Source organism: Zerene cesonia, chromosome 5, assembly GCF_012273895.1.
Source record: "Zerene cesonia ecotype Mississippi chromosome 5, Zerene_cesonia_1.1, whole genome shotgun sequence".
Lineage (NCBI taxonomy): Eukaryota > Metazoa > Arthropoda > Insecta > Lepidoptera > Pieridae > Zerene > Zerene cesonia.
Genome location: NC_052106.1, coordinates 3,738,314 through 3,765,457, shown reverse-complemented (window position 1 = coordinate 3,765,457; position 27,144 = coordinate 3,738,314). Strand labels below are relative to the sequence as shown.

The 27,144-nt window shown below is 34.4% G+C and overlaps 3 protein-coding genes across 11 annotated transcripts in view; all 3 read right to left on the bottom strand.

Moving 5' to 3' along the window:
* LOC119839864 (long-chain-fatty-acid--CoA ligase 5) overlaps positions 1–12,762 on the bottom strand; it is a 34,351-nt gene extending 21,589 nt beyond the window's left edge. Inside the window, exon 1 of the mRNA XM_038366280.1 lies at positions 12,738–12,762. Coding sequence (XP_038222208.1) covers positions 12,738–12,747 — 10 coding nt within the window. The 5' untranslated portion in view covers positions 12,748–12,762. The remainder of the gene's footprint in view (positions 1–12,737) is intronic.
* Positions 12,763–14,849: 2,087 nt separating this feature from the next.
* LOC119840170 lies at positions 14,850–15,530 on the bottom strand. Its single transcript, XM_038366683.1, has one exon. It carries the CDS (start codon positions 15,528–15,530, stop codon positions 14,850–14,852), a length of 681 nt encoding a protein of 226 aa, XP_038222611.1.
* Positions 15,531–16,942: 1,412 nt separating this feature from the next.
* Positions 16,943–27,144, bottom strand: part of LOC119840283 (dual 3',5'-cyclic-AMP and -GMP phosphodiesterase 11) — a 162,215-nt gene continuing 152,013 nt past the window's right edge. For 7 of the 9 annotated variants that reach the window (XM_038366821.1, XM_038366830.1, XM_038366824.1 and 4 more), the window contains 9 exons: positions 26,385–26,519; positions 23,633–23,782; positions 23,139–23,189; positions 22,513–22,767; positions 21,760–21,869; positions 20,986–21,174; positions 20,216–20,444; positions 19,888–19,971; positions 19,397–19,741 (listed from right to left, as the gene is read on the bottom strand). In XM_038366821.1, coding sequence (XP_038222749.1) covers positions 19,397–19,741; positions 19,888–19,971; positions 20,216–20,444; positions 20,986–21,174; positions 21,760–21,869; positions 22,513–22,767; positions 23,139–23,189; positions 23,633–23,782; positions 26,385–26,519 — 1,548 coding nt within the window. Of the gene's footprint in view, positions 19,742–19,887; positions 19,972–20,215; positions 20,445–20,985; positions 21,175–21,759; positions 21,870–22,512; positions 22,768–23,138; positions 23,190–23,632; positions 23,783–26,384; positions 26,520–27,144 lie in introns of all 9 variants that reach the window. The other 2 variants (XM_038366822.1, XM_038366823.1) reach the window with 2 other exon arrangements.

Below are 27,144 nucleotides of genomic sequence, written 5' to 3'. Positions count from 1 at the left end.
TAGTGGGCATACACAGAGAAACTTTTAGATTTTATACTTTAACTAAGGTCTGGCCCTCACGGGCTCTTAGACCATAAATCCGTATTATTTTTGTGTAGCAACATTAAAGTTCAAGTGCAAAATTATAAAAAAAAATGAATCAGTCAATGTGATATAATTTATTTTAATACAGGAAATATTGTGACCAGAAGTCGATTTAATTATTTTATTTCGACTAAAAATACGACAATTTACAAATATCTCAGATATGTATGCATTCCTTAGGTTATTTGTTTTTTCTTCTTTTAAAATAAATAAAAACATGTATTAAGGCGTCTAAAATAGTTTTGAATACGTTATAATCATAAGTTACAATTCTATAATCAATTTATTTAATAATTTTGAAATTCATGATAAATTTGCGGGAATTAAAATGGATTTATGAGTTACTAGCTGTGCCCCGTGGTGTCACCCGCGTAAGTCCATATCCCGTAGGAATATCGGGATAAAAAGTTGCCTATATGTTATTCCAGTTGTCCAGCTATCTACATACCAAATTTCATTGCAATCGGTACAGTAGTTTTTGCGTGAAAGAGCAACAAACACACACATCCTTACAAACTTTCGCATTTATAATACTACTAGTAGGGCTAGTGGAACTAGTTGGACTAGTAGCATTAATAGCACTTGGACAAATTTCTAGTAGAAAAATATTTGTAATACTGCATTTGTTAATGCTATACACATGATCATTTTATATTAAAAAATGTTTGATTATTTTATATTAAAAAGTTTTGAATTTATGATTGGTAATCTGAATAGATTTAAATATGAAATCCCTATTAATAATTATTATAAATGCGAAAGTAACTCTGTCTGTCTGTGTATTTGTTTACTGACTGTATGAACTGTAACTGTCTGTAACCGATTTGTATGCAATTTGGTACAGAGACAGTTTCAGACGCGAGAGTGGACACAGGTTAATTTTTATCTCGGAAGTCCCATGTGAAGGGAAACTTTGCGGAGGAAGCTACGGGACTGTCTATATTTTCCTCTGACTATGGAGGCGAAGCCGCGGCAAACAAGTAGTAAATAATCTTGTTCTATTTACAGGTCACAGGTCTCAGGTTCAACTTTAACGATTGAAATAGAGCTTTCGTTGTGATGATGGAACAATGAGCCCCTTATGCAAAGTGGAACACACCTACTGCTTGTATTTATCACTTTAAGGTATTATTAATACGAAATTATATAAAAATATGTAATGAAAATAATATATAGAGTGCTAGGTAGATATTAAAGTAATTTTTCAATAAATGGTTGTAAATAAATGGAATTATTAGTCGACATGTTAACCAAAAAATTCCTAAGATTCATAAGATGATATCTTATGCCCATGTGTCTACATTGGCATTAAAAGCATTAATTGGCTAATTGTCTGATTAAAAAATAAAACAGATTGAATTTTAAAGGCTCAGTTACATTCATAACGTAAAAATAACACAGGAAATAGTGTTTTCCAAGCGAATTAAATATTATAAATTTACAGAGTTCATTGACCCATCTGGCTTTGTTAACAATATTAAAAAATAACTTGACTTTATTACCCCATAATCCAAGAAGCGCTATTCACGACTTCATCCAAGGCATACAAACCCTTTTCAGTAAAATATTTAAAAGGCAAATTGTGCAAAATTCAGTGAAAAAAAAAAAACAAAATATCAATTTCCAAAACACATAAATAACCGACGCATGCGCACATGCGTATATGCAACAACAAAACAACGCGATATCGTTACGACATTCCAGCGGCGTGCGTTACCTACACTCTACAGAACTGCAGATCACTTATCGTCACTCGTGTCGTGTACGTTACGTTCGATGCGCGTACGCTGTCATGCGCGCGGCCGATGCGGCGGCCGTCCGATGCGACAATGCGACTCCATGATGATGGTCGGACGCTGCTTCCCCCGGTTGCCTAGCCACCTCTCTCTTTTGTGTTGACATGGATCACTTGTAGCATTATTATGGGCGAGCAGACTCATGGAATCGCCCTGGCTGAGTGTCTTTCCTGATGTTTAAACTATATGGAGTCGTACTGACTGCGTTACATATATACCGGTTTTGATAACTTTTCAATAATTATGTCGAATTTGAAAGAATTCTGTGATTATCTTAGTGGTTATATAAGTAATATTAAGCTAAGAGGATGAGCGTAAATACTGTCTCATGAATGAAGACAATTTTCAACCGACGTCCAAAAAAAGGACTGTCAATTCGACTATATCTTTTTTTGTCTTTGTTACTCGACAATGCCGTGAGTTTTCAAACGGTTACCGTGACTCTTTCATAGAATTTTGAAATGATCCCTCTCGTAGGGACGTAGTCCTTTTTTATAGACTTTTTTTTGTAGTTCATCATCAGCCCATATATGTTCCCACTGCTGGGACACAGGCCTCCTATGAGGGTTTCTCTTTTTGTACTTATCAGGCGAATATTATACCATTTGGATATTAATGAAAAAAAAAATAGCTGGTCTTTTTTCATTCAAATCCAAATAGTTTCGCTAGCAATCGAACAAAAGGCAGTTGATGACTGAGACACAAATTGATATCATTCAACTGTAAAGTGCACAATGAGTAAATTACAACAATTCAATTCAACATGGACGCCTTTAATTCCGTAAATACAAGCCAGCCTTTATTGCATTCTAAATTGTTTTCTCCGTTTAAAACGATTGCAGCTCGCGGCGACCACGACTCAAAGTTTAATTGTAAATCTACAGAGTTATATTCTGTTTTGTTTCACCGTTCACCGCTTAACCGAACTCTATTATCTTGTTTTTCAATATCAATGTCTACTTTCTACTCGGTCGCCCGCATTTTCCGCGTTCAAATAGGCACTTGGAATATTTTATCGTCTGAATAAATATTTAAATGTACCACCAGTTATTTAAAATGGAAACAAATAACAACATTGGATGCCTTCGGCGTGTAAACAATAATCAAATTTCACACGGCCGTATTTTGTGTACTCGGCACAGTTCGGCTAATGTGCGACGTAAACTAATATTACGAAAGTCTATTCAAATATTATCACATGCATTATGCGTGGCAGAGCAGCAAAACAAATAATATTTACAAGGGCGACGAACTAAACATATAAATTGGCATCGCCAAACTTGCAAATTGCAGTACACACCGCATTGCTATGTTGCGTTAGGGAATGAAGTTGTCATATGCCACCGGGGAGTGAGGGAATATGACGTTTTATGATATATCCAAATATTCACTTATAAACAATTGTCAATAAAAATTCTTGATTGAAAATTGGTAAATTTATACAACTGCTTCATAGAGCGTTTTATTTAGACTATAGAGAGTATTATAAGACTAAAAGATAATTGCCAGTTATTAATTTTGAAATATCAATAGCCGTAAACCAACGCTCAAAAATTACTCGATAGTTTCTTAACGATAACTCCAAACGACTTTTGCACATTTTCCTCAAACAGGTACAATCAAGGTATGACAGCTATTTTTTTTTAAGATATAATACATACCTGCTAAAGAATCCAACTCGACATAATATCATAATATTCGCAAAATACGATGAAATATTTAAAACGCTTATGGGAAGGTACATGCCGTAGCAACAAATTACATTGTCGTAATAATATAGGAAACGTGATCGTTTCAATGACGGTGCATCATACAATTTCTTCTCACATTAAGTATTCGACTGTTAAACTAAACAACATTTTAAAACATAAATAAATGTACCATTATTGCGTTGAAAGTTATTTGTTTTGATTTATACTAATTGTAAGATAACATGATTTGATACCCGAATTAGTTTAACATTATAATATGATTAGTATATAGATATTCCGACCGTATTAAGATTGAGTTAGAAATAGTTTTATTCTTACATTGTATTTACAGGCCTGTCTGTCACCCGTAGTTTATTCACATATATTATAAACTACTCTTATAATGCTATACTGCTATTGTTTACACGGGAATGGCGATCACGATAGTTACCGGAAAATGATTCCCTTCTTGTTAAATCCATTCTTGGTAGGTTATAAAAGAAATCTTCTTTTCTATAGAAATCCGTTTATATACGTGTACATGTACTTTAAGTAAATAAAATTACCTACCGTATTATGTACGTGTACATGTACTTATTAAGAGTAAATAAAATTACCTATTTGATTATATACGATTTAATGGTTACGTAGCAATAACAAGATGAACATTTACAAATGGCCGCTTTACAAAAAGTCCGAGTGTGCAGCCAGCCTTCTGCATTAGAATTACGAAATCTCAAAAGGTAAGATATTGCGATTCGCCAGCGACGAAATAATATATTGCTATTAGGTTGTAAAGGCACTGAGCCAGTTGACTCGTTGACCAAAATAGAGACGCATCATTGGCCGCACGGAATCGTTTGTTCGTGGCCGAGACAAACAAACATTCTGCAAATGCGGTATGCAAATTAGCTTCGCTTGGCGCAACGCCGGGCTATTACGTGGATAAACGCGCCCATAAACAGGCAGTCTTGCCTTTTGTTTTATATTCTGCCCCATTATAGTGGACAGGATAACCCGGTTAGTGACAAGAAACACGTTTCACTTTCGATTTGTATGAACGTTAATGGGACATAAACTTTATGATGATAAAACTCAGTGTCACATGCAGATTATGGAGGGAATACTAATATACTTGAACCGAGTGTACCTACTTCTCAGTGATGCTTAAAATAAATATTTACAAGGTGTAATTCAATTAAGGACCAATATAAAGCTTTGCTCTTGTACATAAAATGCATTATACTAATTTTTTTTACATTCACTGTCATCAGCTGTTATTACCGTCGCAACCGTTTTAATTTATTTTTAGTCGGATGAACAATTACATTGTACGTATAAAGCAAGGCGTGGGAGCTGCTGTCTGAGTGTGCTGCTGATCAGAAGTAACAATGACGCACTTTTGAACATTCGTGTCACATGCACAAATCGCTGTCACTAACTAATCACATTCAAATCATAACTGCAACGGCAATATGTATAAACAAGCAATATGAACAAACAAGCATAGGTACATCGAATCGTTATTGCACGAAGAATTCAATATTCTAAGATTGTAAATCGCGATATCACGTCAAATATGCACGAAAATTTTTTGAGGCGTTTAATTATATGTAATGGGAAATCATTAATTTAGCTAGAGATAAACATATAAGGCCTCCGATATTAGAGTCTGCGACTGCCAAATATGCAGCCAGCAAACAAAGCGAAAGACACGAAAAAACTGTCGCATTCCACGTTCCCAGAATCGGGGGCTTCTAACCATTGTTCGGAGCGCCCGCAGGTTGCAAAAAGGAATATGACATAGACCGTATAACTCCTCACAATGGCGTCATTAATCCTTTATGAGGTCAATGAACCCTCTCGAATGATAGACAATGGTAAGCGTTTGTGAGTTGAATTAATACGCATGCACATGCAGCATGGGAAGCGGAGTCGAGCAGCCTTGAACTTGCCACTGCGGTTCATACGAACGCGAAAGCGTTAGCCTATGCCATTTCGCATTGCGCTTTTAAATGAGATTAGTATTTGAAATCACATTGCGCGCAACTCATTTATCCAACTACCCTCAGAATTTACATTTCGTTCGTTGCATTTAAACATGTTATTTTAAACGCCCAAGTTGTATCGAAGATAGACAATACACCGATCCTATTCTTACTTTAATCTTGTTGTACGCTAAGAGAATTAGTGCCACCACAGAAGCCCACTGTATTCCAATTACGTCCTGACTCTAATTACAAGCCGGCGACATGTATATCAGGCAATGGTATTTTAATTCGAGCTTGTTGCAAACGACATGCTACACTGGTTTTATTCAATGTGTCTATTTTATACGTTTTTGTTAACTGGTCACATGTTCTTTGTGTGTGTTTTGGTATTTATAATAATGCAACGGTTGCTAGAATCTTTATGTTATAATTATTACGGACTTAGGGTACGATCACAAACTACTACTATTTACTACAAACTACTTTTTAATATGAACGCTATACGTTATCTAAACAGGTTTATTGTAACTAGGTGATGATATTCTGTATGAGTAGATTACTTTTGCTATTGCAAGCAAAAACGTATTAAAAATTAAAACGGTAAAATGTGTTTATTATCCTTTAAATCCACACTGTCATTGTACAAGTACCTTAAACAAACATTTGAGTCCAAAACAGACCAAAACTTTGTTTGTTAGAATTCTAAGACAATAGCATTCCACAGCTAACAAATGGCAAATATTTTATCTCGAAGACACATTGACAGCGTAATAGTCGAATTTTATCTCGATACCGTGGCGAACATAAAACAAATTTATGCAATGTTAGCGACAGCAATCCGATAGAAGATAATATACGATTTATAGATGAAATTAATTATTTCAACATAATAGCAAAATGTGAGTAAGGAACCAGTAGGTTGTTGGGTCAACGACCTAACCGGTCGAGAGCTTAAAGCTTTGTCGAGCGAATGGAGCAAGGCGAATCTGGCCCACTTCTGAATGTCTATACGAGTTATTGAAATTATAGTTGTATATTCACATCAAATTTCGATATGTTGAATGTAGTCACTCAATATTGTAAGTCGCAAATGAAATTTCCGCATGAATCATTCCAAACGCTTAACGTTTCCCTATAAAATGTATCGTGCGTATAAAAGCAGAAATAGTTGAAACATTAAAAAAGCATTTGATGAATTAACTAAATGTTCACATTTATCGAGAGTTTCATCGCCATTACACGAAAAATGATCCTAAAACGTGAAATGATCAGGTTCAAGATGCCGCAAAATTATCATTAAATATCCTACAGAAATACCAAAAATTTTGCCAAATTATTCGAAGCTCATTATCCAGCACATCACGTCCAAATAAAACACTATAATGATGCATTTGTGCATTCGGAATCCTGTAGGGGGACCTCCGTTGATTAAATAACCATTATGCCCGTATAAAAATAGCATAGGTATTAATGACACAAATTATATAAGGCCATACCGCCCTTTGTGTTCAGTCTGGTCGTATTAATCTCCCCTTCGCGGTTAGTATGTCGACTAACGGCACTGCAACAGATGTAGTTGAGCGTATCTACTGCGCCAAAGAGTATTCACCAGATGCGCTACTCGTACATACTGTGACAATGTATCACTATGTCTCATAATTTAGATAGCTCTATAACAATCGTTTATACACCAAACATAGAACCCAATCTGGCGTACATATATTTTCTTAAACGGTATTTGTTTTTAGAATCCGAAGTTACAGATAACAAAGGAGATGTGAATGACAGTCTATATGTAGCACATAGATACGATGTTTGATGTGTATAATTAGAAAATATGTTTGATCTCGTAAAATATCTCGTTTAATATTTATTGTGCGCATTTCTTCATATTCTAAACGATATCACCGGTTATAGGCCCTGCGGACCGTTTTTACGTGTAGATTGAATTTATGATGCTTTTAGTGTCTGACATTTCGATAAAATCCATTAAACGTTTTGTCAACTCTCTCTTCTATCATGTCCATGGAGTTCCGAGAAGTTGTTATGTGGAATATAACAACGTAAATAGAATCGTAATTCTTTTTTGCTTGCTCTAGACATCCCTATAATTGAGAGGAAGCTACCAGGAGTTAGCTGCTGTGTATTTGATTTTTGTTTTTGTTCGAGAGTGTATTTTCACACGCATCGAGACGTAAAACAAAATACATTTTTATGTAATATAAATTATTGGTCAGCAATCAAATCTCCGTTTCAATCGCCCCCTGATACTAATTATAACTGTACGTAACGCCTAGTCAAAATTGTTTAATGATCTTTGATAAACCACTCGAGAGACTGCGCTGAACGTATCGAACACGCTTCGAGTTGTGTCATGAGCAGTTATGTGATGCTTTAACCTACATAATCGATAATTGAACAAAAAACACTGACCACTACGCGCGATTCATTCTAAACGCAATGCAAATACATTCGTACGATGCTCACGTTTCAAAAATCGAAAGAATCTTCGTGGCTTGTTACTAAAATAAACAAACATTACGCACTCAAGACGATTAAAAAGCTGACGCTAATTTGAGTAGTTGATAAAAAATGTACCGTTCCCAACACCGTTGGCCGATGGTAGATACGTATAATAACAACGCTGCGACAACGCTTGGTATCAAACCACCTACGGAACACAACGATACACCGCATTATGTACAATGCTAAATTACGCGACGCTAATTTATTTCTTAATTGTGGGACATCTGTTTTCCTGTCAACAATACAATCAATTCCATCAACGAAATATATTTTATTTGCCAGAGAACAGATTGAAAGCTAATCAAACGTATGAACTCAATTTGGAGATGATAAAAAATATCTGTACAGTTATCTATCCAATCATATTTCTAACGCAGAAACTTGGGGTCGACGTACTCAAGTTCTCGTATTTTTGGTGTGGATTTAAAAATTCTTGAAATGGCATGAACTAGACACCACGTCTCTTTAAGGTCCGAGAATAGACCTCATCGTGCTTTTGTTACGTTAACATCCTAACAAGAAAAACTAGTTTCTAGAAGTTCGCAACTTTTTAGGCTGTTCACCCAAGATTAAATTGCCTACGTAGAAAGCAAAATTTGACGGTCGTTGAACTTTATCAATTCTGAATACAACGGGATAAAGAATATCTTCTTGATGCTTCATTTTTAGATATGAATTACTCGATGACAAACATTATTTACCTAAAAGATGCTATCGATAATATATGACAAGAAATTTATAAGGATAATAATATTATTTAATAATTAATCGACATAAATTGTTAAGTTATGATCACATCGATAGTTTCTCAGAATCAAAACCAAATCGTCTCATATCAATTGATGTATTCGTACACCTAGACCTTACATACACATCTTTTATTATTTATACATTAAACTTTTCTACTGAATGCACTATAACAATGTTTAGCTCCTTTACATTTGATCTTCCATTTCGCGAACGTCATGTATATTTACAACAAATGATAATCCGCGGATTCTCTCTTGTGTTGTGTACAGATAGACTCGATTGTGGCCTATTTTCGTATCACGTGTATCAGTGTCACCCGGCGGCATCGACCTGCTCGCTCTTGACAGTGACACCTTCCAGCGGTTCTAATTCCGCAGAGCGACGTAGGTGTCGGTGTGGTTGTTACAAATCCGGTCGGTATGACCCAAAAACCTGGTGCACGCCACTCGATGACCCACTATGTCCGATGTAATTGCAGCGAGTGCATTGACCACCAATCTTTTGAGACGATCGCAACTGTCATTTCCTTGTACAAACTTTTATGATATTGACTATAAAATATAGCATTTAAGTGTTAATTTAAATCGGCTTAATTGCAGTCAACGACCGTTATTGTGTACGGCTCTCGATTAATATGGGAATAATTAATATCGTTAATTATTTAATTAATCAATTTCGATATTTTTATTATTTACAGCGTTTATTGTATATGACCAATAATGGTTTTAATTAACAAAACGTGTTTGTTAGTTACTAATTAGGTATGCTATTTAAGAGTACTGCGCCATTATACATTTTTTAATTAACAATTTTGGATGAATAATGAGCTTTACGAGATTGATTAATGAAATGATTTCAACGATCCTCTGTATGGGAATCGCAATTACCGTTTACAAATGGGGCCAATTAAAAAATGGTCTCTCGAAATCGGTATCTTCACTAAAGAGATTTATTAAATACTGCAAATATTAGCTACTTAATTAATTTAGGTACTTGACCAGTTTAATTACTTGATGCTATATACGTTATTTCCTACACGCACAATAAATTATTCGTTAAAATGTTCCACGGTTTTATCGTAGGTATACACACTGCGTGTTATTAAGATCGTTCCATATACTGCCGTGGCATTTAGTCACCCGTAATTATTTCAGGTACCTTTTATTAATAATCGATGACATTTAGCTAGGCACGATCATTCGCTCGGGCCCTTTCTCGGTGCGTAATGACAATTCAGTGCCGCTGTAGCATTGTTTTAACGGAATGCATGAATCGTGAGTTAAAACAGTATAGTTGTACCTATATCTATTCCGATTATACACGCAGTGGTATTATGAGTTTAAATGCGAATTTATCACGAGACTTTTCTATAGGATTATAGTTTAGAAAATGTTTGTAACGTACTACTGAATATTTTCTCGCGTTTTTAGTAATCCATTTAAATAATGGACTACTTCTTGGTTGGAAGATTTCATGTTCTGATCTATAAATCTTGTCTTAGATAGGTATTTGTTGTCCTAGAATTATTTTAAATTTAAAGCAAAATCTGCATAATAACAATAAAATGCATAATATACAAACACTTTATTTACACTTATAAAAGGAATATGTCACTATAACATTACCATATTACGCATTAACTAAAGGATTATTTGTAACGCCCTTGTACTGGTGATACATCCTTAATATATTTACTACTTATATACATACTTAATAGTTTCAATATGCAAAACCAATTACACGATACAACCGAATATAATCCTATAGAAATCGACACGATATAAAATTTACGTCTCCAATGCTAATGGCATATAAATAGACAGAATACAGTAGAAGTCTTTGGTATTATAAGTAGCTTAAAACATGTCATTAAACAATGCACCGATTAAAAATATTTATTGACCATATAATTAATGGCTACTAAAGCAAAGTCTACAAATTAAAGACGTACAATCCAATGGTTTGTCCATAGCCAACGAAACGAGAGGGCTCCGTTTAAAATCAATACACTTTGTGACTTTGCCAAAGTGAATACTGCCATTTCTTACGGCGAAGCGAAGGTCGCAACTCATATAAAATAGCGTAGAAAACCCCAAATCAAATTATATTGCAAAGCGATCGACTTTGTTTATACGTAGTTTATAATATTATACTTAATAGATATAAATATATGAAGAAGGAAAGAAGGAATCTCTCTTTCTAGAGCAAAATTGAATTATATTGATTTTCATACTGAAATAAAATGTATAAATGTATGCAGTAGGTACCATAAAGTTGTAAGAACATAAACGCTTTGCCGGCCAGGCTCAAACTGCCAGATCTTCCAGGAGTCTCCACAGGAAATCGAACCCAGGACCCCTTTCTGTCAGGCTCTACGCTCACATGCTAACACTCACTGCACAAAATAAGGCGGTCGGAAGAATAAAATGTAATACTTTTTAAATTTTGTTAACTTTTAAACTGTAGGTAATATACATAGGATAATGGAGATATCCATTACGTATTTTTATACATAATATTTTATACTGTATTGCGGATATGGAACGCCTTGACCTTGAAACAAAAGGGATGGCCGGGCGGGGTCATATTCCGGGAATAGTAAATGCGTTCTTATCATGCAAATCTCATTCCTTGAGTTTCTTTTCCGATGTACAAATAGACAAATATTATTGAGAAATATAATCATAAGCTTTACATATTATTATGTGTATTCAAACGCAATGCGTATTTTGTAATATTTGAAAAATATGCAGAATAGAGGCGGTATTCGAATTTACGTTTTTCGCCAAGTTGGCGATTTAAAATTTGCATTCAATGCTATTAAAATCAATTTATTTAAATATGATTTAACATTCTATACCTGTTCGTATGTAGGTAACATGATTACAACTCGTAGCTCTATGTAAGTGAATTTTTACGAAAGAATGCATTCTTCTGTGTTTTAGATTGTTATTATAAATAATGAAATATTATATACAAACTGAGCACAAATGTGTGATTTTCTATTTCTAGCTATTCTTTTCCTTTCTATATGCGATAAGCAATTAGACAGTCAGCAAATAACTTTACTTAAATCAAAATAATATTCTTCGGTTTTCTTATATGATAAATAATAATGAGTTGGATTGGGGAAAGCCTACTTTTATAAGGCCACAAAAACAGTTCGGGAGTCTGGGTTTCCCCATTTTTTTTTAACATGGTGGAAAACTCAAGCTTTTTAATTTGGTGAATGGTGTAAATGTATATTATTTTTCCTGCTAGACTTATAACAAAATACACTTCGCAATCCAGAATCGGGGGTCAATATTAAAGCTATGTTAAAGGATTCAAAATTCAAAACTTCTATATGAAGTCTAATTGGATAAATAAATGTTTGAGTTTAACCAAAATGAGTCCATGATTACCGACGTAGACGTGATTTAAAAAACGAATTCATTCATGTACCTTACAAACTATAACTTCATTATGGTAATAATAACATTATGATGAAACATAGAAGTTCTAAGTAATTTCATACGTAGTCGTAATTATTGTTTGTCCTATTGACATTGCAACCGTAAAAGTATATGTAGTAGGTATAGAGTAGAGGCCTTACAAATAATTATTAGTCTTTTACAAAATTATAAGGTATAAAAAAGGTTATTCTCCAAGATTTCTATGGAACAGTTATTCAACTTAGTGGATATTAAAACTTTCCAACCGGTTTACGGTTTGTTTTTCTAGGGTATAAACGTTTAGTCGCGGCAAAAGTTGATATGGATAAGTCGTTACTCCTAGAGTGTTTTACAAGCTATAGTTGGTAAAATATTCATTGTTTTAAAATACATTGTTATTGATGTACGAGTATAACTGATAGTGTGAAAATGTGATTATAATAAAATAACTATAGCTAAACTTACATTTAGACATTGTAATTCAATCTGCCTAGCTGCAAACCTAAAACAAAATAAATATGTTAATAATTTAGCAAAATTGCAGTTAATAAAAACATATGCCATCGACTACAATAAGTGATCAATATATGTTTAATTATATGTTAAATATTACATCGTTTTCATGGCAGAGTAATTTAAATAATTTTCTAAATAAATAGCAACTTACGATACCAGCCGATCTGACGGTTTGGTTTGAAGTAAAAGGAAATTTACACGTGAATATTTTCGTTTTAATGTGTTGTACTTTGATCGCTGAGTTTATGTCAAACTGTTGTTTTTACATGGTCTTTAGCGATAAGAAATGGGAACGATACACAATTAAGATGTGTTTAACAATACTTATTATAAATGTTTACGAAATGGCATTGTAGAACATTAACAGTATGGCCAATTGTTTATTTAATATAGTTCATAAATTACGCGTATAAACTCACATTTGCTGCGAAATCTTGCTGTGTGTATTTTAAGTATGACACTCCACGATGGAATAAACTCGTACTTTCTATTTATATTTATTTTCTCGCAGAAACTCTTTGGGGAATCATTGTGAATCGCGATATTTATTTTTGAAAGTATACAATTATTCTCGTCACTATATACCACCCTGCATTTTGACTGACAGATTTTTTTTTTTAACTTCTTTCACACCAGCGTTTTTTCTAGAGGAAATCGGCAACGACAAAGCACAATATAAAATAGGTATTATATGTAATCTTGTAATTTATTATCCATATTATAATTGTCGCGAATAATAATATTGTGCTATTATATTGTTATTGCGAAAGACAGGTAATTTCTATGCTAATTTGAATAACAAAAATTACGATAAATATGAAAGTAATTACTTTATATGAAAGAAAATTAAAATAAAGTTGTAATATAAGTTTCTAGAGAGCTATAATTTTATCACTTCTTTCCGCAAATAAAACCGAAGTATTTATAGGATATTTATTACACACACAATATTTATAACAAACAAATTAAGGAATATCATTCTCCTTCTTTACGAAACCTCATATTTATATTACACATTGGCTTACGTTTGACTCCCACTTAGGGACTCATAAGGTGCGAATAGCTTCTACAATGTGTCGCATTCGGGTTCTATTTAATATTTAAGTACTCACTTTCTAATCTTTCAAAACCTCAAAACCCGCCCTTGGTCTACTAACATATAAAAAACTGTGACCCCTTTAGCAAGGTTTAATAAAACCATACGCTGTTAACCCTATAGCCTGATAAGGCTTGGGAGTTGCGACGTTTTGACTCCCCTGTGTCGTAATATAGGCTTTACTGCGCCAAAAATAGACAAGCCCATTTGTATTTGACCGACACGATGGGAACTCGGTCGATTCACGTATTCTTTAAAAATAATTATAAATAAAACACGTGTAAACTTACATTTCTTTTCCAATATCTAGTAAAACATTAAAATAATATATATGTATCTTTTTCGACGACTTTCATAATTAAATTACAACATGCCATGATATAAAAAAGTATTAGATATCAAACTACTTACCAAGTTATTTAGCGTTGATCGTAATTATAACACAATATCATTTAATCACTATACTATTTTGGTTTTTAAAACCTCCAATAGTTTTTATAAACACGTTCACTATTTAATATTAAAGCTGTGACTTAAAAAGTACGAATCAAAGCTTAGAATAATAATTGAGAGCTATATGTAAAGTAAATTAACCTATTATTTCCTACATCACAGCATAATAATATTATTTCGGGAAATGCCTAATATAGGCACCCGTTTTGGTGAATTCAACTACTGTAAAGACCTTGCTATGGGGTAGAAATCCCCTGTTCGTACACGATTTGCGCATGCGTGACGTAAGTATATTCCATCCCTTTTTGTACCTTGCGACTCAAATGAATAAGAACGTAAGATAGTAACATGCGCACTGTTATTGATAAAACAACGTGTATTTAATAAATTGTAATATAAATAATAAAACAGTAACGGGCTACAATGTCGAGTTGTAGTAAATATGCGTTTATTCAATGAAATATTACACTTTTTGTGTAAAAAGCTAGCAAAACAGTTAATAGAAGTTCTTTTTAAATGCCTGCGCAACTGCTTCGACCTGGCTCATCGGATGACTTGTAATGGGACGGGTCTGGCTGCGGCCCAACGCGGCTTCTCAAAGCTCTGGTTAGATGCCAGCATCTCCCAAACTGAGGCTTTTGGTGTAATTCGCTGTCCTTCATCCGCCAGCCGTACACAAATCCACTCGTTTCTGCGAAATAGTACCGCTTTTCAGGCCATATTTTAGATCTCTTCGCCAAGTATTGATTTTTACCAAAGTCTGGTTTCGATTTATATAATATCTCTTTTATTTCAGGATCTACTGGACGCATAATTGGATCAGTAGATAGATCAGAATCGGGTCTCGCTAGGCGCGGGTCGTCTTTTGTATTTCCAAGTCCAACGTCAACGATTGAATGCCCATGACGTAGGTTCTTAACACCCGGTATGAATGTTCCATCGCGGATGGGTACTTTTTTTCTATTATAGCCAGCTACAACGTGATCCCTAGTTATCGTATCCATGCCTCCAATCATGTTATGGGCAATTACATCGGTTTCGAAGTAATTAGTTGGTTCTCTAGTTAGTGTTGCAGCCTGTTGGATCTGAGCACGATGCTTGTGAATCCAATTTAACCGCAGACGGTTCTCTTTCTCATAGTTTTCTATGAGAAATATGATGATTGCCGGATTTGTTATATCAATTAATGGCATCTTGATTATATTTTTAATCGACAAATATAAATATAGAACTCTAAAACTCACTAAAAATTATCTGGAGTGTCATAAATTATACTGACATTACAACTTTTTTTATATCAAAGGCGCGTTTACAAAACCGATAAAAATGAGCTTCCTATGTGATGAAATTAAACTATCAAATTATCAAACAAAACTAATAATTGCCAAAAATAGATTAGTCATTAATATTTGATGTTGTAACAGCGATTATCCATTCACTCAATATTGACAATATGGCTTCATTCAGGGTCATTTTTTAATAGTACTAGCCTATAGCCTTCCTCCAGTAGTTCCTGAAATTAGTGCGTTCAAACAAACAAACTCTTCAGCTTTAAAATATTAGTATAGATAAGTATTAATATTTCTTTTTTCTTTAAAAGAAATTGTAGTAATGAAAAACTGACAATTGTGCGTATTACGGTGTATCTATAGTAGGTGTATTTCGATATAACTACCTCTTTACAGAACGCCTCCTTACCGAATATTACCTACCTGTATAGAATAAAAAATCTAGCATCTGGCATGGCAAAAAAATCATACTTAAGTATGGAATTCAGTACAATATACACATCATACATATTTAAGATACTTTGTTGTCTTTTTATCATAAATAATAAGCAACTAATAAGGCTAACTAAGATCAAACTATGATTCTAAAATTCAAATCATCGCGCATATCTCTCTTTTTTGGTGAAATTAATTTCTAATAAACGTTGAATGTTGAATAAGCGATTGGTTACTGGTTAATTTGGTTAATTTGATAATAATACAATTTAAGTTTTATATTTTTAATTAATTATGCGTCATTTTAAGCAATATAACATTATTGCCAGTTGTCAGGGGCACACGAGGTTGCCCGGTAAAAACAGGTAGGTTTATTTTTGTTGATTTTAAATGTAATACTAAAAAATACAAAAAAGTTATAATAGGGATTTACGGCGGAATCTTTACAGGTAACCTACCGCTAATTCATTGTATACACTGTTAACAATAATTTAAATTGAATTTCATTAGAAATCAGAACGCCAAGGCATGAACATCCCTACAGAAAATCGGCGTGAAAAAGTAGCAAGCCGTGTTTCGTTTAGTGAGAGAACAGAAGCTCAATCGTTTCTTTCTTAAAAGCGGGCAACGCATTCATCAGGATCATCATTTAGGATTTCAACCTTTAACCTTTCCTTGGTTCAAATTAAAGTACATGGGCGGTGGTGGTCGATACTATGAAATACTGGACCGATTTCTAAAATTCTATAATTCCTTATTTCATTTATTTCCAGTATGAGAATGACAAGACAGTTTTTTCTACATAACATCCAGAAGCTGTGATGTGAATGCTCAACGTCAGAAAGGAGTAAAAAATGAAAATACAAGAAATATGATTATTTCAAAATTTGTTTATTCATAAATAAATAACATTTTGTTTGGAACAAAACAACCTCCATAATTAATCACACACCATACAACTCGTCATATGAATTATTATTTCTCTAATTACTGGCTAATAATACTTACAGCAATCTTATTATAACGTTGTACATATTTAATTACCACAATAATTTGAGATTTTTTAAATGTAAATATCTAACGATTATAGAGAGAGTTAATCCAATTAAAAAATATGTTTTTTTATAAATAATCTTTGCGATGAAAATTGGTCATAATATTTAACGACGGACTATGTCGAAATGTCAAATTGTATTAATCGAAATTTTAAGCACTAGAAATATATATGTTCTGCGAGTATCGATAATAATTTTATAAGTACTAGAATAAATTTCTTTTGGTCGTATTAAGGTACAAAAGTTTAGGTGCCTCACTATCAAATCTCTCCATAACGTATATAGTTAATCATTTCATTTCCACTGAAATGTATCAGGAAATAATACTGATACAATAAACATCGCGAACCAATTAATTATATAGAAATAATGAAATAAAATTATTTATAACAAGAAACTTCTAGAAATGAGGCACCCAAATTATTGTCATCTATGTTATCGAGATTACAAAAACGATGTAAGAAATACGTTCATTTATCCATATGTATTGTAAGACAAAACGGTGGTATTTCAATTAATTTGAGGTTATTCCCTTAATGATAAGAATGTTACTCCTTCACTAAAACTATTTTATATTATCGTTTACACACAAGCGCAATTGTACGTAGTCAAAGAAAATCATCGTCAGCTTTATACATAATTGACTTTTTGGTTAGGAGACGACACAAAATACATAATTTGGCATGAAAATATATTGGAATGGATATTCGGGTGCCATAACTGTCTTGTAAAAATAAAAAGCGAGGCAGTACATAAAAGCGGAGACGCGATGCATATGTAACATATGAAATTTCTCAAATAAGTACTCAATACGTTAATTATAAATCGCTTAAATATCGGTATTTACAAAACGATGCGCTAAAATCATTACTTTATTGTCCACATGCAATAATACAAACGACTGAACATAACATTCGCTCTAGCCATGGACAGTTACAGTCAATCTTAACTAAAACTAGACTATTTAAAACGAAACTATCATCACAATACTCAACATTGTATTTTTCGGAAGAGAATAAAAAAAAAACAAATGATATACTGACTACTAAGCATTGACGTGCTTTAAACAACTAGATCGTCGTCCAAAAACGTTTGAGCGGTGTTGTATTAAACATTAATTGAAATCAACACTTTATCTCATTGCAGTAGTGTTCAAAATCAATTGTATTGCTTATTAGAAAACGCTGCCCAATTCGGGCGGGCAGAGTTTTGCGTGGTAGAGTAATTGCGTGTCTTGTTGTTTATTGAACATCAATGCCACTACTATAGTAAGTAACAAATACCCATTTCTCTTTAAATCATATTCCTCCCACTCATAACATGACTCGTAAGTGTAGGTATCTGCTAAACGTTACTATCGTGGTAAGCCCAGTATTCATCAAAAAGGCGTAGCATAATCACAAAAATATAAAATGTTATGAATACTTTGAAATACCTAACTATAAAATTTTTGGTATCTTGGTCATATATTTGCTAAGTCACGACAGTTAGGCCCTGGTGAATTCAATATGCGATTTCCCAAACATGTTGAAACATAAAACTAATTCTAAAGTAAATAAAAGTATCTTAAATGATACCAAAACTAGCGACACACACGAAAATAATTCATGTTATTATACACGTAGTAGGAATAGAATGAATGAGGTAAGTGAATCAGAACGGATTTACATGTCCTTCGAGCTAAAGTGGACAACTGAAACCACAGTACTTTTTATAAATAACATTTTGGAGACGATTTCTTAGATCTTGACTGCTTTTACCTTAAAAACTAAATCCATGATAGTGGAAACTATACAAACGTAGCTACACAAATCTTTCAAGTCTGGAATGCTGTGACACTAAATAAAAAGTACTGAGGTTTTAGTCATCTAGCCTTCGATGTTACTAGAACATATAACCGCTTATGATCTCATAAACTACATAATGTAGTACAAAGAGTGATGGTAATGAAACACGCCTTGCGTATGAATTTCAAATTCGACTATAACTATCATCTACACATATCACGCGAATTCGACACTTCACACACTAAACTAAAACCTTCAACTGACCAATGAGTTTATAATAAAAAAAAATATTCGAAGTCATTCTGTACAGGGATCGAGTCACGTCCTACATTATTTAGTAGCATTATTCCAATATGCTGCTTGGTATATTCGAATCCTTATACCACAAATATATTGCCATCCCACTCGCACATGTCAAAAATGCTATAATAGAGCGAGACGAATAACAAAAGTTCGACTACATAACATTGGTAGCAAAGGTTTTGGACGTAGTTTAATTCATTTCGTTCAAATGTGAGAACTTAGTGGGATCGCGCGGCATAGAGAGGGCGTTGTTACACACGAGCCCTACCACGGGATTTTCTAGGTTATCATACTTCGAGTTAGTTTCGGAGGAGAGACTAACTGCCCCGCTGCTGTCGCCTTCGTAAGTATTCTCCGTATCGTCGACGTGTGAGCTGGTACTCGATTTATCGTTCTTCTCGTTTTCCTTATCGAGGCCGTAATCAAATTTCTCACCGTTGGGCTTGTCACTGTTCGCCAACTCGATCCAGTGCGCTCGATTGCTTTTCACTCGATCTAACATTGGTTGCAGAGCGGATGATAGTACCGCGAAAGCCTGAAAACATTATAGACATCATCATGTAATTTAACTTTCATTTAAAACAAAATAAGATATGGAAAGAAATATGCCTTCTCGGAAGCAGGCGACCCTTTTCAGGTCACATAACTGATCAATACAATTTATGTATAAAAAATTCTTACCTCGTATATCGGAAGACAAATGGTATCGATGAATTTGACTTGCATAGCAGGGAGTTGATCTTCTTTATCTCTATTCATTATGTCCTGAAAATAAACGGAAATTTTTTTATAAATATATCTAGAATTGCTAGCTATATATTTATGTGGATGGAGGAAAACGCTCCAGCCAGTAACAAAGCTCTAAAGAAAACTTGCAAAAAGTTTAATTGATCCACTTTAAGTTTATATGCCACAGTTTGTAGCCTCTACATATTTTCATAGGAAGATTTGACCTACACAACGAAGTAGCGCTAGCTATTCAAGGGAAAACGGTCGCTATCGCACTCACAATAGGTGTCAAATTCAAGTTCTGCCTCTCCAGGTCGCCCTGGCGGAAGAACTCGCCCGCCACCAGCGCCGCCACGCGCCGCTCCACGGGCCACGGCTTGGTGATGGCGGCGAGGTCGCAGGCCGTCATCAGCATGGCGCGCAGCAGCCCGCGCCGCTCCTCGCACTCGCCCCACATCGGCGTCACCGTCCTGTCCTTGCTCACTAGCTCTATGAAGCCCTTGCGTTTGCTGGGAACGGGAAAATGTTTGTGTTAAACGACAGGTACTTCTAAAACTGTAGATAGAAAATCTGACTTAGAAAACATTCATTTCTAGAAATGAAGAACCGCATTTTTAGTAATAAAATTCGGAATAAAGTCTGCTAAAATTGCACACGAGAATTAAAGGGAAATGATCATGAAATTAGCACTTATAAACTCAATGGGTTAAGTTAAAGCACGTTAAAACAGTCATCGGTGATAGAAATTCATGGTTAAAAAATTTACAACTAAATGCATATTTTTAATTTTTAGTTTTATAGCTTTGAAATGATTTGTAAATGAGAAATGGGGTGACCCCTATGCGCATAAAAAAAAATGAAAGAGTAGAAGAAATTCGATTGCTTAAGTGGGGCCACGGGTTTGGCCTGAAGACGCGGGTTCGAATTTTTTCTATTCTTTCAAAATTTCGCAAGTAAATGTACATTTGTAAACGAAATCTCTAAGAAATAAATATACTTATTCGATAAACATGTCAAGGAGATCTCTTTGTAACAAGGATAGAATCTCACCTAAAATACACAGCCAAGTCGGTGGACAGGATAGCGTCCTCTAGCACCTTCACGACCTTCTCATAGTCTTCCGACGACAGATTCGCCAGGATCTGGTTCCCGGGCGAGTTCAGGATCATCAGGCACTGGTCGAAGTGGTGGTGCTCCATCGTGGACGTGGAGTACAGTTGGGCGAGGGGGGAAGACGCTCTGAAAACGTGTCAATTTTATGAAAAAAATGTCTAAATATCTGCCAATGTCCTGAAAAACGGCTTGACCAATTTTTATTGAAATTTTACGTTTATTCAGTAGCCCTAACATTTATTTATTTTTGTTGTATAAATGTGGACAAAATATTTATTCAAGTCACTGGCACAATGGCGTTTGTAGAGTCAGCTAATTTTAATATGAAGTTTTATGGAGTCAGACATTCTATAATATCTATAAATCTATATATAGAAAAGAAAGTGGTGTTAGTTACACTATTTATAACGCAAGAACGAATTAACCGATTTGGATGGAAATTTTTGCAGAGGTAGCTTAGAACCAGGAGACGGACATAGGATAGTTTTCATCGAGAAAATCGCACGGGAACGGGATCATGCGAGGAAAACCCCGTGTCTATCTTTCCTGCGACTACGCGGACAAAGCCGCGGGCGAAAAGCTAGTCATTAAAAAAGCATTAAGCTATTAACTTAATATCACTGTTATCAACTACAAGTATACTATTATTGCATATTTCATTGTGAACAGTCTTGGATCTCTTAAAGTACATATATATTGAATTTAACTTACTTAATTTGGAAGGAGTTATTAGTCCCCCGGTGGTCGAGGTCGTGACAGAGGCAGCCAATGATTAACGCCAAACACTCCAGCTCGCCGAATATCTTCCACCACTGAGTTTCCTGAAATGAAGTTGCATTTCTATCATGGAAGTTTAATATCCTACTATTATATGATCTTTTTATGTTATTGGAAGGCAAACGAGCAGACGCTTTGTCTGGTGGAAAGCAAATGCGCCGCCTATAGACGTCCATAACATTGAAAGTTGTATCGTGATACGCCTACAAATATGTGCAGCGAATTTTATAAAATATCGTTTTCTTTCTATATTTGCTTTAAAGACTTTTCACTTTGTTTCAATATAATTAATATTTCATAAATATAAAAATGCTTCCCCATTTTCAAGTTATGAAATAGTTCAATTTTTATGAGGTATATGGACACTATTATAAAAAATAATATAATAAAATGTATTGTAGCATCTTGTCTAATATCGAACCCACACATCCATTTAAGAAATTAAAAAAAAGTTATCAGTAAGTTCACTGTTAATAATCACTGTTTATAAAAAAGATCCGTCATGTATTTTGAATTGTGTCTCTGAATTTTGATTTAGGATACAATCAAAATTCAGAGACACAATTAAGTAACATGACAATCAAAGTTTTCCTAAACATAGCCTCTTTCATTTTGAGCACACATAAAAGGAGTGTGACGTCACGTTGCGATAATTATGCCCAATATATTCGCTACGCAGCAACTCACCGTCAGTATCGCGAACATCATCTGCGCGACGTTGAACGCGTGCCGCCAGTTGTGGTAGGTGACGTTGCGGTAGTTCTTCTTGACGCTGAGCAGCCACCGGCAGAGCACCGCGTAGTCGATGTGGAAGCGCTCCACGAAGTCGAGGTCGAGGAACATGCGCAGGCACGCGCGCAGCGTGTCCTCGTCCGACATGTCGATGTCGTCGAACGCCAGCTCGTGCAGGCTGAAGTGCGCGGACGACGGTATCCGCAGGCTCTGTAATGTCGGGGTATTGGTGAAATAGTACGCTATGTAGATGCATCGCATACAAATTATAGGTATTAATCAAACTGTTACAGGCTGTTTACAGACGTTCGATTAGGAATCTAGTCATTTTATCAAATAGTTGTTGCGAGCTGCAACCGATGCAATATGTGCTCGTTGTTACAGCAATACGGAGGTATGGAAAATTAAAATTTCTTAAAAGAGGCAAGACGAAAAGAGGTGAGTTGTCAAAAATAACGAAAGATTAATAAATCAACATAAAATGAAAATTTTAAAAATATATAGATGTGTGTGGAGTTTTAAATCGTTATACTCAGGTATTTTAAAATAATTTTTTTTAACAATGTATTAATACAACTTACCCGTAACCTTTGCGCGTCATCCAGTGATGCCGACGCGTGGTAACTTAAAACCTGAAACGTTAACGAGAAAATTTGCTCATTGTTAAATGTCTTATTACTATTAATAACTACTTGTCTGTCTGTATTTTAATAAAAACTTATCATAAACGAGACTAATATAATATGTTATTTTGGGAGCAACGCTTCAGCATTAATTGGGCCAGCTCACATCGTAGGTTACTCCAAGGAAGAGCAGCATGAAATAGAAACATGCAACCAACTGTGTTTGGTACAATGAATGGGGGAGTCGGGGGCTCGTATCATTTTTCTCATCCTACCAGTGCCTTTCCACCCACATCTCTTATCCCTTACCATTTGCATTTCCATCGAAAATACCTACCTCTGCAAGCGTACATAAGCGGTACTGTTTTCCATCAGACGACGCACCACCTCGGTTGTCATAAAGTATATAAAGAAAAAAGCTATTATATTATTAAATGAATTAGAATACTTACATCCAATGTGACGCTCTGTTTCGCCATGGCAGTTATCGCCTTCTCGTACATGTGCGTGTTGTGTATGCCCATACCGCAGAATATTGCGAACGCTTCTACGAAGTTTTCATCGTTCTTTGTGAATAACAGGTCGTCAAATTTGTTTATTAGCTGAAAGCGGAATAACAAAATTATAGTTGTTGATATAATTATTATATCAACATGGATCAATGCGATATTTCGGGTGTTAATACAAAATCGCAACTGAATCGCAATGTATATACTATAATGCGCAATTGCTAACTTAGGACAACGTGGTGCCTATGCCATAAGCAGCCATTGCTGCTTATGGCATAGGCACCACGTGATGTTTTGGTATGTTTGAAAACTATATTCAGAAGACTTACAAACAAGGATGTTGAAAAATGTATAGAATTTCTCCTATATATTTTTTATGTGTATGACATATAGAATTTCCGCTATTTGTTAAACACATTAAAACAATATTTAAAAAACAACACTGATGACAACTGTGAAATCATTGTAACCCAGAACGTAAAAACGATAATTTAACAAAATTCGAGCGTGAACTCGCGAATTAACATATTAGGTCGACTCATTTGCATGCTAAGAATTCAAAGAGATGAATTCGTCTGCCAACAAAAACCACATTGGCGACAATTGTTCAACATAATCATGTTATACAAATAAGGTCAACGACGTTCCTGGGGAGGGAGGTACCATTTCACATTCTAAAGTGTGACCGTGTGACCAAATGACAAAGATTTCATAACCTAAATTCCGCGACTTTACGAGTAACATAACCACAAACAAAACAGTCAAATTGAGAACCAACTTCGTTTTTGGGAACGCTTTTTAAACCTCTATAATCCCATTTAAGATTAAGGTTTAAATTGTTATTACATTTCAGTGAAGATTAACTAATACAAATTACAAACGCGACTGTTAACAAATATTTGCCCAACGCGAAATAAAGAATCCGGATTCTAGAGAACCTTTTCTAATCACATATTAATTAACGAACCCTTTAAAAGTTTTATTAAAATGATTGTTTCTTAAGTCACTGCGTAAAGTCGCGGACGAATTCTAACAAGCACCCGTGGCCCCTTCACTTATGTGGCTCGACGGAACACTGTGGGGTTTTAGTCGGTAGGAATCCGACATAACCCACGACCTTTTCCCCGGGGGCCGTGGGTATCTATGTAAGATTTCCCCACTATAAAAAAAAAGTCACTGCATAAAGGTATATTATATTGTTTCATGCAAAAATTCTATATTTTATTTATACGATAAAGCAAATTTAATGCGATGATACGGAGTGTTCACGTCAATATTCATTTTTAGATAGTTCCTCTAATACAATAAATTACATTTAATATATAATCACAATATAATACCCACATATATCAACGGAGAGCGCTTGAAAAATTTTTCCACGTTTAAAAATTTCCACGAGAAGATAAGGCGCTATATCACTTAAATGGGTTAATTAGAACCGGTTTAGATTTGTAACGCGTAAGCCTCCGAAGCTATCTCGTACTTGGTGCCATCCTTTGTTTTGTCGCATACAACCGCAATGCGCAACGTTATCCACATTTGTTCAACAATCGTTTGAATATTTCATTAAATTCGTTCGCGTTCAAGTAAGTGGGTTCCCGGTTCGGAACGCAGAAAGTCTCATTACAAGTGTCGGTAATTATTTTTCGCAAACTTTCAGCGCTTCGTTAGGTGAGAGTTAAACTTCGATGAATATATATTATGAAAAAATAAGAAAGACGTACCACGGGTTCTTAAGTGCAATAGACATAATAATTACTTTAATACATTTGCTTTCAATTTTAAAACTTAAAACAGTTACAGTTTTTTATTTGCATCCCTCGGTTCCACCCAGGTAAATGAGGTTTTCTTTTTGACCCCAATGTTCCACTGGCAATGTCGGAATACTATAAGAGCAACGAAAGAAATAAATGTAACATAAGTCATTAAAGCGTGTTTTGAGGTTTTTTGTATATTTATATTTTCAAATATTTTTAATTTGACGCAAAACAAAACGCAAATCAAATATAGATATTATTTCTACTACTTGCTCAATAAAAATTAATAATTCCACGATTAAATATTAAAATATTTCAGGAATTCAATTAGTAGTGGGTATTTTGATTTCAAATGTTCGTAGGCGCGGCATTTCTCCTTTCATGTCAGAGCTTATTAAAATCTGTACTTCATTTCGGTAATTAATACCGAACGGCGAACGGTTCTTTGTGATTTATTGCTAAGCTTTTTACGTAATTTCTCGAACAAAACAATTCCTAACGAGATTTAAATTATACTCGACGGTACCAGTAGGTATACATAAATATATTCTTAGTATATAAAATGTTTCTTCATAAACTTGCGACAAATTGATTCTAGCAAAAAATATCAATTATTATTTTCGAATTGTTCGTTAGTTTTATTATTAAATCGTTACGTAAATAACTTAGAAAGCAATAAGATTTCGTCAGAAACAAAAACTAATTTCATGTATTGTTACAATGTTTTGTGAACGTTTCATAATCAATTTATTTCTTAATAAGAAATAAAAAAGTAATTACACTAAATTACGATAAAGAAGAATAACAAAGAGAGACAGACGCAATAATTTAAATTAGATTCTTGCCCAGTCACAAGGATCGTAAACGATTTACTTAGTACTTGTAAAATGAGAGGTTCCACTGGACCCATCTTCCATTTTAGAATAAAAATGAATTACCTGTATGACACCAATGATCCTTCCCTCCGAGTTTTTGATCGCCATACAAAGGATGGTGTTGTGTTTGAAGCCTGCGCTCTCATCCACTGACGGGTCGAAACGTGGGTCCGTATACGCGTCTGGTATGTTCACCGTCTGTATGATGATAATTAAGATTTATTAATTAAATATGGAACAACGGAGATAAAAAAGACGTTAACATATACATTTTCAATATTTAGTTTATCGCATTCAAATTATATAGAAATAAGACTTTTTAAAGAATAGAAACTGTAGCAACGGTTTGGCAAAAAGACGCGGGTTCGAATCCCGCATCGTAATCTAACTTCCTTTTATTCTTTAAATATTTCTAATCTACATTATTACTATATGGGAATGACCAGTGCCTAATACTTATAAAAAAAAAATTGGTATACATAATTATTTATAACCAGACCTCCTTTTTTGAAATCATTTGAAAATAGCTACTAAAAATTAATGGTCATATGCCAGCACAGTATGTTTGATGAATGACTTTGACAAGCAGAACACTATATATATTAATGTAATGATAGATGCACCATCTAGTTCAAATTCCGATCTTCAAAATACCATCACAAGAATATTATACCAATTATTATCATCAAACACCTACGTAAGTTATTAGAAATTAGTGTAATCCTGTTTGATATGAAGGTTGCTGAATTTAAGCAGGTCGATATTGAGCGCCGATTTCTGTGTAAGCTTTATCTATAACGTTGTATACCCGGGGATTTCAAGC

What these genes read in the sequence shown, in the direction of transcription:
- LOC119840170 (XM_038366683.1), bottom strand. Translation starts at nt 15,530, where the DNA reads ATGCCATTAATTGATATAACAAATCCGGCAATCATCATATTTCTCATA.